Source organism: Madurella fahalii (assembly GCF_045866475.1).
Source record: "Madurella fahalii IFM 68171 DNA, scaffold_4, whole genome shotgun sequence".
NCBI classification, from domain to species: domain Eukaryota; kingdom Fungi; phylum Ascomycota; class Sordariomycetes; order Sordariales; genus Madurella; species Madurella fahalii.
In genome coordinates this window covers 1,468,876-1,487,369 of record NW_027263974.1, presented here as the reverse complement: position 1 = coordinate 1,487,369, position 18,494 = coordinate 1,468,876, and the positions used below count along the sequence as shown (strand labels likewise).

The window sequence follows — 18,494 nt, the reverse complement described above, 5'->3', positions numbered from 1 at the left end:
GCCAACATGTCGGGAATGCTCACCAAGGTCCGTCGCTTTGTGATCATGTATTCTCGATGAAATGCGCCAACTCGCGCTGACCCGTCGGCACAGTTCGAGTCCAAGTCGTCGCGCGCTAAGGGCATCGCATTCCACCCTACACGGTTCGCAGCTGCCTGAGCTCCCCCCCCCCCCCCCCACCATCTCGTTCGACGCTGACCCTCCTAAATAGACCATGGATCCTCGTCTCTCTCCACTCCTCCACGATCCAGCTTTGGGATTACCGCATGGGAACTCTGATTGACCGATTCGAAGAGCACGATGGCCCTGTTCGCGGTGTCGATTTCCACAAGACGCAGGTGAGGTCGAGACGGGCGGGCTGAGGTATGGAAGCTTGCTGACGCCGTGGCAGCCCCTCTTCGTTTCGGGCGGTGATGATTACAAGATCAAGGTTTGGTCGTACCAGACCCGGCGGTGCCTCTTCACGCTGAACGGGCACCTCGACTATATCCGGACCGTCTTCTTCCACCACGAGCTCCCCTGGATTGTCAGCGCTAGTGACGACCAGACGATTCGGATATGGAATTGGCAGAATCGCTCCCTGCGTAAGACTACCGTGGCAGCTAGGTACAGATCGGTGCTGACCGGGAAACAGTCTGCACAATGACGGGCCACAACCACTACGCTATGTGCGCCCAGTTCCACCCCAAGGAGGATTTGGTTGTTTCGGCTTCGCTCGACCAGTCCGTTCGTGTTTGGGACAGTACGTGGCGTCTTATCCGGTGTTTGACAACGCGCGCTTGGTAGGCGCGGTTATAACTAACAACATCTAGTCTCTGGCCTGCGCAAGAAGCATTCCGCCCCGACGTCCATGTCGTTCGAAGACCAAGTTTCCCGCGCCAATGCGAACCAGACCGATATGTTCGGCAACACAGATGCCGTTGTCAAGTTCGTACTCGAAGGTCACGACAGGGGTGTTAACTGGGTCGCTTTCCATCCTACGATGCCACTCATCGTCTCGGCGGGAGATGACCGGCTCATCAAGCTGTGGCGCATGAGCGAAACTAAGGCTGTATGTGCCCGCATCTCTGCCTGGAGCGACGGGCTTACGCTAACATAATGCAGTGGGAGGTAGATACTTGCCGTGGCCACTTCCAGAATGCCAGCGGCTGTCTGTTCCACCCCCACCAGGATCTCATTATCTCTGCGGGCGAAGACAAGACGATCAGGGTCTGGGACCTGAACAAGCGGACCGCTGTGCACACGTTTAAGCGCGAGAACGACCGGTTCTGGGTCATAGCAGCCCATCCAGAGATCAATCTCTTTGCTGCTGGTCACGATAAGTGCGTGAATTCGTATCTTGCACTCAGCGCAGGCTGCTAACTCGAATCAGCGGTGTCATGGTGTTCAAGCTTGAGCGCGAGAGACCTGCCTCAGCCGTTTACCAAAACTCACTGTTCTACATCACGAAGGACAAGTGTGTCAAGTCGTACGACTTCCAGAAGAATGTCGAGTCCCCGACATTGCTGTCTCTCAAGAAACTCGGCAGCCCCTGGGTGCCGCCACGGACCGTATCCTACAACCCTGCTGAGCGTTCCGTTTTAGTCACTTCCCCGGCAGATGGCGGCACATATGAGTTGGTCAACCTTCCCCGTGACGGCTCTGGTGCGATTGAGCCTACCGAATCGAAGCGCGGCCAGGGCAACTCGGCCATCTTTGTAGCTCGTAACCGTTTTGCCGTCCTGAATACGTCAACACAGACGGTTGATATCAAGGACTTGACCAACAACACGACTCGGTCATTCAAGCCCCCTATTGGGACGAGCGATATCTACTTCGGCGGCACAGGGAACCTCCTCATCATCACTCCGACAGCTGTGCACCTCTACGACATCCAACAAAAGAAGACGACCGCAGAGCTTGCCGTCAACGGTGTCAAGTATGTTGTTTGGTCCAATGACGGCCTCTACGCGGCGCTGCTCAGCAAACACAATGTGACGATCGTAACCAAGGCGCTAGAGCAAGTCAGCACGCTGCACGAGACGATCAGGATCAAGAGCGCCACCTGGGACGACGCTGGCGTCCTGCTGTACTCGACGCTGAACCATGTCAAGTACACCCTTCTCAATGGCGATAACGGTATTGTTCGAACCCTCGATCAGACGGTGTATCTCGTCCGCGTCAAGGGCCGCAACGTCTACTGCCTTGATCGTGCCGCGAAGCCTAGGATTCTGCAGATCGACCCCACCGAGTACCGCTTCAAGCTTGCCCTGGTCAAGAGGAACTACGAGGAAATGCTCCACATCATCCAGAACTCCAGTCTGGTCGGTCAGTCAATCATTGCGTACCTGCAAAAGAAGGGCTACCCAGAGATTGCGCTCCAGTTCGTGCAGGACCCCACAACTCGATTCGAGCTTGCGATTGAGTGCGGGAACCTGGAGGTCGCAGTCGAGATGGCAAAGCAGCTCGACCGCCCCAAGCTCTGGACGAGACTAAGCACCGAGGCGTTGGCTCATGGCAACCATACCATCGTTGAGATGTGCTACCAGAAGCTCAAGCATTTCGACAAGCTCTCGTTCCTCTACCTCACAACCGGAGACAATGGAAAACTATCTAGGATGGCCAAGATTGCCGAGCACCGCGGAGACTTTACCTCGAGGTTTCAGAACGCTCTTTATTTGGGCGAGGTTGAGGACCGGATCCAGATGTTCAAGGAGATTGACCTATGTAAGAGACTCCACAACCCCCCTGTTCCCAGACGTGACTGACAGTTCAGATCCCTTGGCATACATGACGGCCAAGTCCAACGGGCTGGAGGAGGAATGCCAGTCGATTCTTGAGGCCACGGGTCTCACGGAAGACCAGCTCACCCTCCCCACATTTGGTGAGCCGCTCACCCCTCCGAAGCCGGTAGTACCGACCTACAAGGTCAACTGGCCGACCAAGGCTACGTCACAATCTTTCTTTGAGAAAGCCCTCCTTGGCCAGGTCGAGGGCCTGTCATTAGAAGATGAGCCGGCAGCCAATGGGCTGGAGGCAGGTGAAGATGGCGCCGTCAAGCAGGATGGCCTTGCGGAAGCCGAGGAAGACGAGGACGCTGCCGGCTGGGACATGGGTGAGGACATTGTTGCCGAAGTCGAAGAGGGCTTTGTCAACGTGGAGAGCGCCGATGCTGGCGGTGCGGGCAGCAGTGAGGCGGACTTGTGGGCGCGTAACTCACCCTTGGCTGCTGACCATGTTGCCGGCGGATCCTTCGACACGGCGATGCAACTCCTCAACCGACAAGTCGGTGCCGTGAACTTTGCGCCTCTTAAGCCGCGGTTCTTGGAGATCTACCAGGCATCCAAGACGTACCTTCCGGCATCTGTTGGTCTGCCATCTCTGGTTAACTACGTCCGCCGGACAGTTGAGGAGTCAGACCCCAGGAAAGTCCTGCCCATCATTCCCAGGGATTTGGAAACCCTTGCTGCGAATGACTTGCAACGCGGCTATGATACCATGAAGGCCAACAAGCTAGAGGATAGCCTTAAGATCTTTAAGGGTATTCTGCACGCCTTGCTGGTCAACGCCGTGAGCAGTGAGAGCGAGGTGGCAGAGGCCAAGAAGCTGATCGCTTCGGCAAGCGAGTACGCTGCCGCCATCGCAATCGAGCTCGGCCGGAGAGCGCTCGGCGCACCTGACGCCGTTAGCAAGAACCCTCAGCTCCTGAAGCGGAGTCTGGAACTGTCGGCCTACTTTACTATTCCCAAGATTGAGGTGCAGCACCGGCAACTCGCCCTACTAAGCGCTATGAATTTGGCAATGCGCAGCAAGAACTACAACTCGGCCTTGAGTTTTGCCAACAGGATATTGGCAAACGGAGAAATGGAGAAGATCCTGGCCAGCGTAAGTTTTCATCTATGGTGAACTCTAGGGGGTGGAAAGCTGACTGTGAATCTTAGGCTCGGAAAACAAAGGCTCAGTGCGAGCGCAACCCGAATGACGCGGTAGAGACCGAGTTTGACCAGTTTGCCGAGTTTGAGATCTGCGCCGCCAGCCACACGCCCATCTACAGCGGCACTGCGTACGAGGAGTGCGCGTTTGACGGGTCCAAGTACCACACGAAGTACAAGGGCACCGTGTGCACCGTGTGCGAGGTCTGCGAGGTCGGCAAGCACGGCAGCGGGTTGAAGCTGTTTGCTTAAGCATGGGTGATCTATAATTATGTTTTACGCCGGCGGCCCCGTGGGATTCAGGGGACCGCCAAACAATCTGGGTGGAGGGGCTTTTACGGAGCGGGAAAAGTCTGGAGGTCTAGAATAGCTGATAGCGCCGGGGGGTGGACATGTCTGCTATGCGGAATATGAATCTAGTTGTAGCAAAAGCAGAGCCATCTGATCATTCCCATGTTTGGTGACGGCATTGTTATTCTCGAGCCTCGTCTCTTCTATGCCCCATCTATCATTACGTAGGCATATTAACAAACGGAACGCGGTAGCGTCTAAAGCGCTGCTGTTCCCATTCATCCATCATCAAGTTATCCACAGATGTCGCGGCCAGCTACACGATGGTCTCAAGTTCTCGAGCATAGCCTAGGGTATTCTCAATCACCATCTTGCTCATCTCCTTCTCTTGCTCGCCCTCCTCCTCCTGCGCCGATGGGAAGTAGATCTGGCCGTCCTTGACGGTCCAGCCGCGGCTGCGCGCAAACTCGACGACGGCGCCCTCGGACTCGAGGAAGAGAAGCGACTTTGTCGAGGAGAGCGGCAACGAGGGGTAGGCGCGCTCGCTCGACGAGGCAATCTCGGAGCGGATCTGGTAGGTGAGGATCTGTTTATCATCAATTAGTATACCCTCATCATCGTCAAAACCTTGAGAAACAGAAGGAATAAAAAAAAAAAAAAAAAAAAAGGGAGCCGCACCTCAGAGAAAACCCCAAACTCCTCACAGGGTACCTCCCCCTTCTTCATCGCCTTCCACACCCGGTCATAGCTCCCCTCCATCAGCCACCGCTCCAGCCGGATCGGATACCCGAGGTACCGATCCCCCTCCACGTCCACCACCCCGGACGCCACCCCGAGGCCCTCCAGCTCGCTGTGGAACTCGGCATACCGCCCCTGCGTCAGCAGCAGGAGCAGGTACAGGCCGGTGATCTTGTTGCGCTCCTCGCTCCGCGCCGCTCCCGCCGCCGTCTCGTAGAAGGGCTGCAGCTGCGACACGTAGCGCGTGAAGGCGTCCGGGTTCTTGGCGCGGATCGACGCCAGCGCGCCCTGCTCGTAGACGTCGCGCGCGAGCGCCAGGTGGGCGGGCGGGGTGGACGGCGACGGGGTCAGGGCGCGGAGCTGGAGGAGCAGCAGCTTGGCGCGCGAGAGGAGGGCGGCGGCCTCTTCGTAGGGGAGCGGTCGGGATTTGAGCGTCGCGAGCAGGTTGGTGAGTTCGCGGTCGGCCATTGTTCTAGAAATGTTTGTGTCCCCCCTTCTCTCTTTTCAATTTTCCTTCTTTCTTTTTCGTCTTCCCGCGGGCGGGTTGTGCGTTGCCTGGCGGGCTGGGTTGCGCAAGGTCGAGGTCGGCCGAAGCTCCCTTGATCGATCGCCGACGGCTGGGTTCGATGGTCGGCGGTATAATGACCGATTTGGCGGTGGTACTATTTTGGGGGGTTCTTTAATTTCCGAGCGATGCTGCGGTCGTGGTCGTGGTCGTGGAAGAGATGGGCTATGGTTTGGCAACCAGGGCTTTTGATGGATGGCGAGGGTCGTTAGATCATTTAGGTGAGGCTTGCAGCGAGCTCAGCCAGGCTGAAAGGCTGACGTTCCAGGTCTTGGCAACAGCTTTGGGCGGGAGCTGGGCTCGACAGCTGGCGTCACCTGGGAGTAACCTGAGCGGAGATCTTGAATTCCTAACTACATTACTCCGTAACCCCGTGGCGCATGTCTGATATTGACATCTTCTATTTCCGCTTTCATCTCGAGCTGACATCGCAATGATAGCTCATCCGTGAGCGACTAGCAGGCTTGGCAGACGGCTGAGAGTGCATGCTTATCAACACCGGCGATGGCGTTCGCAAAACCATCTCAGCTAGTGGGCTTGAACAACAGCCCCCCTTCGCTTCCGCTTTCCTAAACTTATGCTGCGGTTCTGGCGAGAAAGGTAAAGAATGCGAGCCGCTGCTCATCCATTGCTTCCTTGTCTTGGGCTGCCGTGGCACAGTATTAGTGTTTCAGGGCACAAAGAACAGGGCAGCTGTGCTGCTTGTCCCTTCATTGTTGGTGCCACCGGGCCTCAGTTGTGCACAATCTCGACATGTGCACCTATCCATGAAGGAGAGTCGCAGAAGGATTGGCGCCCAACCTTGCAAGGGCAAAGGTGGTATTGTGCCTTCTATCTCCGTATAGGGGTCCCCCTGAAGTCTATCTCCCGTGCCGCCATCCATGCAAAGCTCAGACCTCCCGCGCTGCGCCCAGGTGGAACATGATGAGGTGACCCGTGTTTGCAGCGACTAGCGCTGTGGTTCTCATCACCACTTAGGGCCTAGCACAAGGCATATTTCGATGAACCAGGCGCATTTCGAGCTTTAAACGCAGCCGTTGCACGTGGCTGCGGCACTTAGCACTACTGATTACATGTGGAACGCACGGAGCCATGGGCTTGTACCATCAAGGGGCCGGAGGAGGGGGGTCTAAATGGCATACAACGCGTTGTTTTGTGCAAATTCCATTCATGCGGTAGTATTCTACGATGGCTGAGCTTTGGTGTCGGGGGCTACAGGCCCTTAGTTCTGGGGGATGCATGTTTTAAATCTGCAGTGCTTCCCGCCCCTCCAAACTCCCTCCAGGTCGCACAATTACCGGGACTTGAAGCTCTGAATTTCGTCATTTGCATCCCCGTGATATTGGCCCGTAGTGGCACTTGCATGCTTCTAGTTATTTTTCTCTTTACGCATCGTCCTCACACGGCAGCATCCAAAGCCCGTTCGGCTACCTGCAGATATTGGGGAGCTGAGATGACGAAATATTCTACTTGCGCCCCCTACATGAAGTACCGAGCCGACTGATCATTCTGCAAGAGCTTGAAGCTGCCCCGCAGACGTGCTGCACCCTGTCAACCCCACCACAGCGGTCGACATGACGTCCTGGAACAGCCGGCCATACACACGGCCGGCTCCTGCACACAATCAGCAAGCAGGGACCAAACAGATCCCGCAGATCACGACTGCCGGCACCGGCAATGATGTTGTGCAATATCCAGGTACGTGAATGTGAATGAATGCGAGGCCGAGAGATGCAACTGGATCTTTGCGGAGCCCTGTTCTATTTCCGGGAATGAGCCTCCACAACAACCGGCGTGCTGGCAAGGGATGATAGTGGAGAGGAGGATCACCTAGGGCCGACCTTAGAAACGGGACACTGCCAAGGAGGGGCGCCTTTACATTCATACAACCCGGCCGTTCACGAATCGCCGACTGGGGCCTTCGCAGCAGCAACAGATCACAAGTTGACGAGGCCGTTTCCACACGTTTTGTTTTCTTTCGCGAGACGGGCCGATATACGCGGCAGGCAACAGTTTCCAAAGGGGGAAAACCCAGAGCCGCGTTTAATGAAGGTTTCTGAGAATCGCGCGGTCGTGAGTGGCGCAGGCCGCAGCTACGCAGCCCAAACCACCCCGGCGTCACCTTGCAAATCCCGGGCCAGGCCGCACCCTCATCGCCCGTTTCTCGGCAAAACCGGGTCTGCCAGAGCGCTGCTGCTTATGCTTCCCTTGTCCATCTGGCCCCCGTGTTGGCCCCGGTTCCCTTCATTCCAACCCGCGTAACAGCCACTGTCGGCTTGACCTGGCCCCTCCTCAAAAGATCGGAGGCTCCCTCGCATTTCCCAAAACACTATTGCTCCCTCTATCCGATAAGAAAAAAAAACTATCTACTTCCGCGATTCCGATCGACAAGCCACATCCTCGGATATTGAGTCCGTCGCGCAGAAGCCAACCGAAGCCCGACGGACAGCAGTTCTCTTGGCGCCCCTCCTTGCATCTCCGGCCCTACCAGGTCCCCGCCATCGTTGGCACCAGCCAGCAGCAGCCTAGGACAGATTGGAGCGGGGAACAGGCGCAGAGGGTTAAACGTTGTACGACTTCTCCTGCTGACTGCTTTTCGCTCATTAATTTATGCAGCTCCGGGTCCTCTGCCCGGCGACAAGTCTCGAGACATGCCGCAGTTTGGCGCCACGTTTGTTCCCGGGGGCTACGATGACTATTACATGCCCGAGGTCGTCGCTCCAGCCCCGCAGAGGTAAGCGTGTTTGTCTTTTCTTTTCTTTTCTTTCTTTTTTTTTTTTTTTTTCCAAGGATTGCCTGGGTCGGAATCCCCCCCCCCGCCGATCCGCCCGCTCGGCGCCTCCTAAGAGGAGCGATTGGATGAGGCTCGACTCCCATGCGCAGCGGTGAGGCTGGATCGAGGCTGAAGGCTGACACCACGTCGGGTTTGCCGCAGGGTAATGCCCGAGGTGCCCCAGAACATGCAGGAAGATATACAACGCATGGAACTCGAAGCCCGCGACACTGAACCTAGACGAGACGGCATCGCGACCACGCAGAGTTACGAGGGCGGCCAATCCAAGGAGTAAGTTCCAGACCATTTATTGGACCCATATATATGGTGGGGATCCGGCAGCGCTGACCGCGGGAAATCCTTTGGGACAGCTTCAAACCCTTCCAGACCAGCGCTCCTGACTCCACAGCCATGGACGCGCCTTCGTTCTCCCCGTTCCCCAAAGTGAAGGGCGAAAACATTCCGCCCAGCGACGAAGAGAAGGAGCAAATCCTGTGGCAGGCCCGCAACCTGGTCCTCCACTCCAACAATGTGTCGATGCAGGTGACATGGGCCCGTGACACCCTCATATGGGTCGAGGTCTCGCAGGAAGCCCAGGCGAGGGAGTGGAAGCGGGATGGAAAGGGCCGGGAGCGACCGCCGACGCCCAAGACGGAGCACGAGCTGCGCGTCGACGCCGTCAACATCCTGGACTACCTCGCCCAGCAGGATCATCCCGAAGCGACGTATATGAAGGGGAAATGGCTCGAGTTTGGCAAGTTCGGCTTCCGCGAGAACAAGCGGGAGGCGTACTCGCTCTACAAAAAGGCGGCCGATTACGGCTTCGGACGGGCCGAATACCGCATGGGCATGCTCTACGAGAACTCCAACGACATTGGGAACGCCATCAAGCACTACACGATGGGCGCGAACATGGGCGACTCGGCATCCAACTACCGGCTGGGTATGATGCACCTCATGGGCCAGCACGGACACCAGAGGGATTTCCTGCAAGGCCTGGAGATGATCCAGCGGGCCGCCGACACGGCCGACGAAGACGCCCCCCAGGGAGCCTACGTCTACGGCATGCTCATCGCCCGAGAGCTTCCCGACATCAGCATTCCCGAGGGGCTCCTTCCCTACGATCTCACGATCGCGCGGCAGTACATCGAGAAGGCGGCATACCTCAGCTTCGCCAAGGCACAGCTTAAGATGGGACAGGCGTATGAGCTTAGCCAGCTTGGGTGCGACTTCAAACCGGCATATTCTCTCCACTACTACGGTCTCGCCGCTCGCCAGGGGCAACCAGAAGCGGCCTTGGGCGTGAGCAGGTGGTTCCTGTTTGGGTACGACGAACTGTTCCCCAAGAACGAGCAGCTGGCCTTCAAGTACGCCCAGGAAGCGGCCCTCTCTGGGTTGGCGACGGGCGAGTTCGCTATGGGATACTACCACGAAATCGGCATCCACGTCCAGAAAGACATCCGTGAAGCGCGCAAGTGGTACGAGCTCGCAGCCGAACACGGGAACAAGGACGCCAAGGACAGACTCGAGTCGCTGAGCCAGTCTCGGACGCTGACCAAGCAGGACCACGAGACGACAACCCTCACGCGTATCAAGTCGCAGCACGGGTCCCAGCGCGGCAAGCGGCCAGAGCGATTCGCAAGGCAGAACGATGTTTTGCCGACGTTGAGAGAGGGCGATCAAAACGGCGCCGGCGGTAAGTCTCTGTCTTTCTTTTTCTTTTTTTCTTTTTTCTGTTTTCTTTCTGTGCCGACAGCCAACGGCCGCTAACAACCTCGCAGCCGGACTTGACTTTCCCGATCCGGCACCAAGACCACCCGCCTTCACGATGAACTTGGACGGCAATGACCTCGCGATGCGGCCAAAGCCGGCAGCCCCCTACCCGCACGATGAAAACACGTCGCAGCTCAACGTCAGACCAAAGTCCACTGCGCCATACCCCGAAGACGACATGCGCGGCCCGCACCTGAATCCCGCGGCTCGCGGACCCGCGCTTGCCGGCCCGCATGCAGACCGTCCGGGGAGTGCATTCGGTATCCGCCCGATCTCTCCCGGCGGCCACATGCAAAACGCGGCCGGCCGCGGCCGCCCCGTGTCAAGTCAGCCCGGAGCGGGCGGCTGGGAGCCGCAGGTACCGCCAGGGTATCGGAAGCCGAGCCCGGGCCCGGCAGGGCAAATGCAGCAGCCGCCACCGCCGCCGCAACATGATGGGCGGTTCGGAGGCCCAATCCCCGTCGGCGACCCCACCCGGACAAGGTTGCAGAAACCTAATCCCAACCAGCAAGGCCCCCTTCCGCCGGCGGGCTCGTACATGAGTGGCGCCGGCGGTGGTTACGCAGGAGGCAGCCCCACCGGCCGCCCCGGGCCTGCTGCGCGGCCGGTTAGCGACTACGGGCATGGTCCCGGAGGAGGGTATGATCGGTACGGCGCCGTTCCTCCGGCGACTGCTGGTAGGATGACTGCGCCGGCGAACAACAATGGTCCGAGTCTTCGGCCGCCGGTCGGTGGAGGTGCAGGCCGGCCCGTCTCGCATATCGAGGCTGGCGCTACGGGGAGGTCGAGCGCGCCGCCCGCGCAGAGCAATGTCAGGCCGACACCCGCACCGCAGAGGCCTAGTAGTGGCGCCGGTGGGAGACCGTCGGCTCCTGCGGATTTGAAGCATCCCGATGGGAAGACTATGGGTCAGGGGCCTGCTACCTTCGAGGAGATGGGGATTCCGCAGGGCAAGACGGAGGGTGATTGCGTAAGTTGCTCGAGAATTTATCTTCCCGAACGGGCTGGAGTCGGTCATGCTGACGCATTGCTGTTGATTTAGGTTGTCATGTGAGCTCGCATCGCTCTCAAGTCTCGCTGGCCTGGTGGGGTCCGATGCGGCGTGGCCTGGCTATACTACCTCACGCTATCCCTTAATACCTTCCCTACCATGGAGAGGACAAAAATTGGTGCCGTGCTTGCCGAGTTCTTCTGCTAGAGTTTGCGCTGGGCTGGCTATTCTTGCCTGCCTACCTACCTGACATATGTTCGTTCGACTACTTGGCGGCGTGGAATGGAACGGGTGGACGGGATGGGATGGGATGGGAGGCTCGCTTTTCTGTACATACATACATACCTAACTTACATTTGATGAGTCGATAAACAACTTCTTTGTGGTTGGAAGCGGGTAGCGCTACCTTCCCCCCTTTACCCCCATCACCATAGATTCTGAAGTATCTGCTTAGACGTTGGACGAGGCGGTGGGAAGCGAATCCTTGCATGAATCTGCGTGCTTAGTGGTGCATGCTGGTGGACTTGGCTCTCAGTTGGCTTTGCCTTTGACAGGATCGTCTTTGGAGAGATTGTGAGACTGTGCGGTTACGAGGCTTATAGGCGATGACATAGAAAGTTACGATGCATGAGGTTATGATGGCTCGAGAGCGCTTCGCTGGGGCTGGGAAAGTAAAGGACATAGGATAGCGGCCTGCTTTCAGAGATGTCCTCAGAGACGTCCTCTTGGAGAATGACGAAGTTCAAGCACGTTCCTCTTATCAGGACTGAGGCGGCTGTTCTGACCTGAATCACAGAAACAAAGGTGGTGAAACTATGGATCCACAAACCGGGTCTCCGGACGGGCGGTTCAACTGCCGGGATCATGCGGGGGTTCTCCGAGTTGGAGTGATGGAGGAGCATTCCCGTCTTGGCCCTTGAACCCCGAATCGTGTATGTAATGTACATACATATATAACTTACGTACTACTCTCATCCCCCGAGCCATGGGGACTTGCTCCAAAGCTTCAGCAATCACCGACATCAAACCCACCCGTCAAGCCTTCCCCTCCCCATCCCAACCCCCTTGATACGATGTCCACCCACGATTCCAAATCCATCCTCGTCACCGGCGGAGCAAGCGGCATCGGCCTCGCCCTCGTCCGGCACTTTGCCTCGCAGCCCGCCGCCACCCATTCCATCGCCATCCTCGACATCAACGCCGCCGCCGGCCCGTCCGTCGCGGCGTCGGTCGCGGCCGAGTTCCCCGCCTGCAAGATCTCGTTCCACGCGTGTGACGTCTCCTCGTGGGACTCGCAGGCGGCGGCGTTTGAGGCGGTCTTCCGGGCGCACGGGAACAGGCTGGATGTGGTGATTGCGAACGCGGGGGTCTCGGAGGGGGGCGTGTCGAGTCTTGTGCGGCTGGACGGGGGCGGCGGCGATGGTGATGGGGAACCGCCGGTGAGGCCGAGCGTGAAGGCGGTGGAGGTGAATTTGTTGGGGGTTGTTTATTGTGAGTTTCAAGTCTTTGATCACTTATTGGAGGTGGGAGGATCTGAGGTTGAGAGGTTGGAAAGCTGACATGGGCCGACAGCGGTGAACCTCGCGGTGCATTATATGAATAAGAAGCCTAAGATGGAGGGAAAGGGGACTTCGAGGGGATCAATCATTTGCACTGCTTCCAACGCCGGGCTGTATCCCCTGCCTATCGCGCCGCTGTATGCGGCGTCCAAGTTTGGCGTGGTGGGACTGGTGCGGTCGATGGCGAGGGTGGTTGGGAAAGTCGGGATTCAGATCAATGCGCTGGCCCCGGCGGTGCTGGGTAGGTTCATTCAGATACCTCTCTCTCTGCTAAGGAAAAGTGGCTGACATGTACCAGACACAAACATCGCCTCTGACAAGGACTTGCTCAACCACATGGTGGTTACACCTATGAAGACACTGCTCCGGGGCGTGGACCAGTTTCTTGCTGATCCGTTTGTTTCAGGGGAAGTAGCTGAGATCCATGGAGACGAGGTGACTATCAGGCCGCCGCATGAGTATGTGGATGAGGAGAGCAGGCAGAATATTGAGACGTTCTGGAAGCTGGGGTACGCATGACAAGGTGCCCACGGAAGATAATGCTCGTTAAACTAGGAAGCTGGTCGTGTTCTTTGTCCTATTGTTGCTTAAATTAGAGGTCAAGCTGGAAGGGTGGCGCTGGAGTTCTTTATCTCGGAACACGGAACTGGAGACAATCGATTGTTCACAACATTTCATTCATTCTTGTCTTCCCACGACGGCGTCAGCGCGCTTAATCCCTTTTAAACCCCGCCCTCCAAGCTGATCGTAGTGCGTATTGTCTACTTTCGCCCAATTTTGACTGCACATGTCGACCATCGTTCTAACAGCTGCAAATGCAACGAAGCAATCCCAGGTAGGTTCTCCTATTCCATCACGCGAAATCCCACACTCGATGTCATATATCACCGGCTAATACGAGCAAATACCTAATTGATACGCCGAGACCCAAACGACGCTCCAGTTCGAAAGACGTTCGAGATGGCCGTATTTCCACGCAAAACGGCGCCCTTTCTCTGGGACCGCCCAGTCTGCACATGCCATTACTTCTACCAATTCTACCTGTGCGGCTGCCCTGACCGAGTCATTTCCCAGGGGAATCAGCAGACCACCCACGTCCCCTCGTTCCAGGGGTGTTATGTCTACTACCAGCCCTTGCGGAAGAAAATGGAACACTACAAGTACGGCTTCCGCCACAACCTTAACCCCCCCATCAGCGATAACTTCCGTGTGTTACCGTTCCCATGCTACCGCCACATGATGGAATCGCGCATCTATCTTCCTCCGGAGGCGCTCCGAAACACGAGGGAGCGGCTGATGAATCCCAAGTGGAATCCGTACAGTGCCATGCGGAGGAATAAGAACGTCCACGTACTCCAGCGCTTCAAAGACGAGGGCTCTTGCCAGGGATCGAGAAAGCGGGCGCGGGAAGAAGACGAAGACTTCTGTCGTGAGCGGCTGGCCCGCCAGCAGCAGAGATATGATGCCGAGACGGAGCGGCTTAAGGATGCGTGGCGGAGGCTCAGTGCGATAGAGCTGTCGGCCCTGCAACATGACACGGCGCGGTTCGAACTCTACCAAGCCGCTGGCCCCCCAGAACCTCTCCCGCCCAAACAGCCATCGGCCTTGAATGACCCCCGGTACCCTGGGGAAGCGGCCGCCGTCATCAACTTTGGGATCTTGGTGCCAAAGCCTAGCCCACCAGCAACTGCGACCTCCTCCCCACCTTGCACCCCTGATCGCAATTACCGCCCTCCAATAAGCGGGACACCACGTACGCCGTCACCACGACCTCGCTTCCCCGGGCGCTCCAACGGCTCTCCGGTGGGTGAAAAATCATCAACAACCCGGAGCCAGCCCATTACCCTTGGCCGGTCGGCGGATTCTGTCAACCCCTTGATACGCCAGCTTATACGCAGGGTCTGGCGCAGACCCCCGACACCAGACCGCGCTGGGGACTTGGAAAACTTCTCGGTGGGCCAGTCGCCGGGCAGGGACTCCCCCAAACCTGGAGACGATAGGAGCCCAGACCGCGTTCCAGTAGGCAGAATGCCACACACCCCCCCTGCGACACCCGAACCCGACGAGGACTCTGACATTTCTTCGGTGGACAGATCGCAGGGACGCGAGTCCTCACCTGCGAGCTCTGCGCATACGCGGGCGGACTCACCATCCCCCGGGCCGCTGCCCCGATCTCCATCTTCAACGTCCTCCCCATCCTCCCCCACCAACACCAACACCGACATCGACGCTGACGCGGACGCCGACGCGGACGCCGACGCCGACGCCGAAATCGACACCTACACCTGCCGCTGCGGGCGGGCGCACGACCGGGGGTTCCCGGCCTTCGGCAAAGCCGCCGACCACTTCGGCTCGCTGGACTGGCTGCTGGAGGAGCAGGGCGTGGACGTGGCGGCGCAGGACGGGTGCACGCGGGGGGACCCGTACCTGCGGGGCCAGGGCGGGGCGTGCCAGCCGTGCGAGCGGGGGCGGGCCGACGGCATCACGCGGTACCCGCGCTACGAGGGCCACACCAACACGGGCTACGACGCCGGGGCGTACAAGTACGACGCCGCGGCGCTGGGCCAGGCGCGCCTGGCCAACTGGCTCCCCCACGACCCCACGGGCGCGGCGGCGCGGCAGGTCGGCGATTTCTTCTTCGGGACCGCCGACCGCGGCGGCGACGAGAGCGGGGGCTGGTGGTACGGGTGCTTGTTGAGTATGGAGTGAAGTGTGTGCTGTTTGTCTTTGTTGTTGTCGTCAAGAAGGTAAGTTTGGTATTTTTCTGGAGGGTGCTGGGCTGCTTACCTTGAATTTTTGAATTAGGACCTTGGTTTTTGGACGGCGGATAGTGTCGTGATGATTAAGGTACCTTATTCGGGGAGTTAGGGACATATAAGGTAAGGTTCATGGTTTGGTCTCGCTCCGCTGACGGATGCTGCATTAATTAGGTAATTATAGAACTGGGTTCTCACCACCAGTGTTTGAATTGTTAGTGATCTCATGAATCAAGTGAGGGCCAATTATGAGATGAGAATGGTGAGAGAAGGGCGACGTTTGAAGCAAGGCCTCATCGCGAGTGCAATGGAAGGGGCCCTGCTTGAGTTATATTTAATTAATCATCTCTCCCAAACTCTTTACTTGAAGAAATTCAGCATCCTCACCCGAAACATTGATTCCCACCAACTGGCCACAGAGAAGTAATGTCGCTTTCATATATTGGGCAAAGCTAAGAAGGTGCTGAGCGCCGCTGACAAAGAACCTGGGGAACTACTTATGCAGGTTTCTCCCACGGGGTATTCAACTTTGGTCCTTCCCTATCTTGTATTATCTTTCTTGCTTGTTCTGCATTTTTCATTTTCATTCACATTTTCTGTAATTCATGTAGGTTCCCCTACTTTCCCAGGCTTGCCCATTGTAGCCTAGTATGATTTGCAGGTAAGATCTGCCCAACTACCGCTGCGGCCAATCACCTTTGCAGCGACCTAGGAGGCATCCAGAGGCTCTTGTCCAAGCCACGTCGATGCGCAACCTGCGGCTGATCCAGGCAACCACCTCCTCCCATCATTAATTGATTGCATCCTTCTGGAATTGTCCATACACCACTGCGATCATTCGTTACACACCCAGTTCACTCGCATACCACATACCACATATCCGGGTGTCCCGTTGGCTTTGACGAGATGGGAACCTGGGACTCGTACTGTGCTATCTGCGGGGGCCCCTTCTATGGCCTTCAATTCAAAAGAGCCCGCCGGCAAGCGCACCCGCACGCTGAGGCCAATAGCCAGGAACCGGATGAAAGCGACAGGGAAGATGAGCAAGTGCCGGGCGAGGACGACCAGAGCGAGGCAAACTCCGAGGAGTCCGACGACGACCATGAGAACCTAGATAGCGACCTGTCAGATGGAGAGCAAAGCGATTCAGTGAGCGTCCACGATCCTATCGCTCTTTCCGACAGTGACACCGATAGCGATGAGTTTGAAGATGGACCGGTCGACTGGGACATATCCTCCGTGTCGGAACAAGCCGAAGACGACAACCAGTTATCTCTTGCCGATAGTCTCCTCTCAGCTACCGATGGCGAGGACCGTGGCGAGGCTAACGACGAGACCCTGGGCGACGGCAACGACAGTGACTTGTCCACCGAGGACCCAGACCTCGAGTTCAGGTACAACCCGGACGTCATCCGCCGGCAGGACACCCGATGGACCTCGGCCATGTACGGCCTCTGCTACAACAAAGATGCAGCAGGCCCATCAAAGTATTCCCCCACCCCCCCTTTCTCTCTTTGCCGAGTGGCAGTTACAAGTACTCACAAAGAGACTCAGGACCTTCCTCGCCCCCGGTCGCGCTACCATGCACGGCAATATGCACATCCGGCCAGGGCCCCGCGCAGTGCGCGACCCCAACTACCCAGGGAGAAAGCCGAGGATTGTAGACTGCTACAGCCATTCCGAGGAGGACTACGGCTTCCCGCTGCACGCCGCCTGCCTCGAGCTGTTCACGCTGTACGTCGTAGGCCGGCGCGTCCCGCTCAAGCAGCTGCTCCGCGGCCACAACCGCAGCAGCAACAGCAACCGCAATAACAACAATAGCAACAGCCCGCGGGGCCTCGACAAAGACGCGCTGTACTTCGCCCTGCGGCTGATGGGCGAGGCGTGCTTCGCGAACCTGCCCATCAGCTACGGCGACCTGGTCCTCGCCGACGCGCAGCAATGGTGGGAGTCGCGGCGCGGGCACGAGTGCCTGGTGGCGTACCCCGGCGTCTCCGGGCCCGACGGCCCGGACAAGCTTGACAAGCCCAACGATCCCGACGATCCCGATGATCCCGCCGGCAATCCCGTCACGGCCTTCCTGCGCGCCCACGTCGCCCGGAGCGGCGGCTACGCCCGGTCCTTCCTCACCGCCGACCTCTCCCCCAAGGTCGGGGCCGACCCGTTCGGCCGCCTCCCCTACGACATGATCTACAGGATCTCCCATTTCCTCGACGACAAGAGCCTGCTGTCCCTGTGCAGCGCCTCCTGGGTGGTCCACTGCGCGCTGCGCGGCAACGACCGCTTCTGGCGACACCGCATCCGGCGCGTGAGCATGCCGTGGCTGGAGGAGGTGGTGCCGCTGCTGAGGGACGACGAGTTGATGAAGGGGGTGGATGTGAAGGGTCTGCTCTGCGCGCTGGACGGGCTGACCCAGCTGCGGGCGGGCATGACAGGGCCGATGATGGGCGTAGCGAACAGGAGACGCATCTGGGGGGTCTGCAGAATCATTGCCAAGACGTACAAGAAGATGGTGGCGAGGACCGAAGCCATGGGATCAGAAGCGGTGATGGAGCAGTTGATAAACGCGTCGTACGGACGTGGACCCGCCTGGCTTGTCTAGACAGCAAGCTGCATAATCCAAGGAAGGCCAACCCCCCCAGCTTCCTCATCAAGATTAGAAGGTTGTATATTACACGTATATCGCTAGTCAACCGCTAGAAGCGAATCATATGAAATATAAGCGAACGCCCCATGACGATGCACCACTCAAGTCGTACCGCTGTGCCGTGCTTGCTGTCAGGTAATCCCACGCTTTGCCGTGACTGACTGAATGAAAAAGAAAGGCAGCAGACGAGAACCAACGCAATGGAAACCAAACAGCCATTATCCTCAACCGCGTGCTCTGTTTCATCCAAGGCCTAGAATGCTCCTTGAACAAGAACATAAACAATAGAAGAAAAAGAAAGAAAAATACTGCCTAGTACGTAGTACCACAGTGGTGAGCGATGTATTGCCCTGAAACCAAATGCTCACACTCACCCATCCATCGATCCATCAGTGATTATTCATACCTCTTTCATCTTACCCAGACACAACCAAGACCAACCCCCTCTTCATCCTATCCAGACACAATCCGCCACCCTCAATCTTACTTG

General features: G+C 57.7%; 6 protein-coding genes across 6 annotated transcripts; 5 read left to right on the top strand and 1 right to left on the bottom strand.

Annotated features, from left to right (window-relative positions):
- Positions 1 to 6: 6 nt before the first annotated feature.
- Positions 7 to 4,163, top strand: MFIFM68171_07432 (Coatomer subunit alpha; the record flags this gene model as incomplete). Its single annotated transcript, XM_071062852.1, has 10 exons — positions 7 to 27; positions 94 to 143; positions 212 to 338; positions 392 to 584; positions 635 to 742; positions 813 to 1,051; positions 1,105 to 1,322; positions 1,373 to 2,706; positions 2,756 to 3,864; positions 3,921 to 4,163. The coding sequence occupies 10 exons, from the start codon at positions 7 to 9 to the stop codon at positions 4,161 to 4,163; spliced, it is 3,642 nt and encodes a 1,213-aa protein (XP_070918953.1).
- Positions 4,164 to 4,518: 355 nt separating this feature from the next.
- On the bottom strand, positions 4,519 to 5,408 carry RPN12 (regulatory particle non-ATPase; the record flags this gene model as incomplete). The annotated part of the gene is made up of 2 exons (XM_071062851.1): positions 4,519 to 4,788; positions 4,881 to 5,408. The coding sequence occupies 2 exons, from the start codon at positions 5,406 to 5,408 to the stop codon at positions 4,519 to 4,521; spliced, it is 798 nt and encodes a 265-aa protein (XP_070918952.1).
- Positions 5,409 to 8,156: 2,748 nt separating this feature from the next.
- MFIFM68171_07430 (Chitin synthase regulatory factor 4) lies at positions 8,157 to 11,105 on the top strand (the record flags this gene model as incomplete). The annotated part of the gene is made up of 5 exons (XM_071062850.1): positions 8,157 to 8,239; positions 8,441 to 8,569; positions 8,650 to 9,974; positions 10,060 to 11,021; positions 11,094 to 11,105. The coding sequence occupies 5 exons, from the start codon at positions 8,157 to 8,159 to the stop codon at positions 11,103 to 11,105; spliced, it is 2,511 nt and encodes an 836-aa protein (XP_070918951.1).
- Positions 11,106 to 12,115: 1,010 nt separating this feature from the next.
- MFIFM68171_07429 (15-hydroxyprostaglandin dehydrogenase [NAD(+)]) lies at positions 12,116 to 13,120 on the top strand (the record flags this gene model as incomplete). The annotated part of the gene is made up of 3 exons (XM_071062849.1): positions 12,116 to 12,533; positions 12,615 to 12,842; positions 12,900 to 13,120. The coding sequence occupies 3 exons, from the start codon at positions 12,116 to 12,118 to the stop codon at positions 13,118 to 13,120; spliced, it is 867 nt and encodes a 288-aa protein (XP_070918950.1).
- A 441-nt stretch (positions 13,121 to 13,561) lies between these two features.
- On the top strand, positions 13,562 to 15,310 carry MFIFM68171_07428 (uncharacterized protein; the record flags this gene model as incomplete). Its single annotated transcript, XM_071062848.1, has 1 exon — positions 13,562 to 15,310. One exon carries the CDS (start codon positions 13,562 to 13,564, stop codon positions 15,308 to 15,310), a length of 1,749 nt encoding a protein of 582 aa, XP_070918949.1.
- A 953-nt stretch (positions 15,311 to 16,263) lies between these two features.
- On the top strand, positions 16,264 to 17,959 carry MFIFM68171_07427 (uncharacterized protein; the record flags this gene model as incomplete). Its single annotated transcript, XM_071062847.1, has 2 exons — positions 16,264 to 16,844; positions 16,912 to 17,959. The coding sequence occupies 2 exons, from the start codon at positions 16,264 to 16,266 to the stop codon at positions 17,957 to 17,959; spliced, it is 1,629 nt and encodes a 542-aa protein (XP_070918948.1).
- Between the last annotated feature and the right edge of the window lie 535 nt (positions 17,960 to 18,494).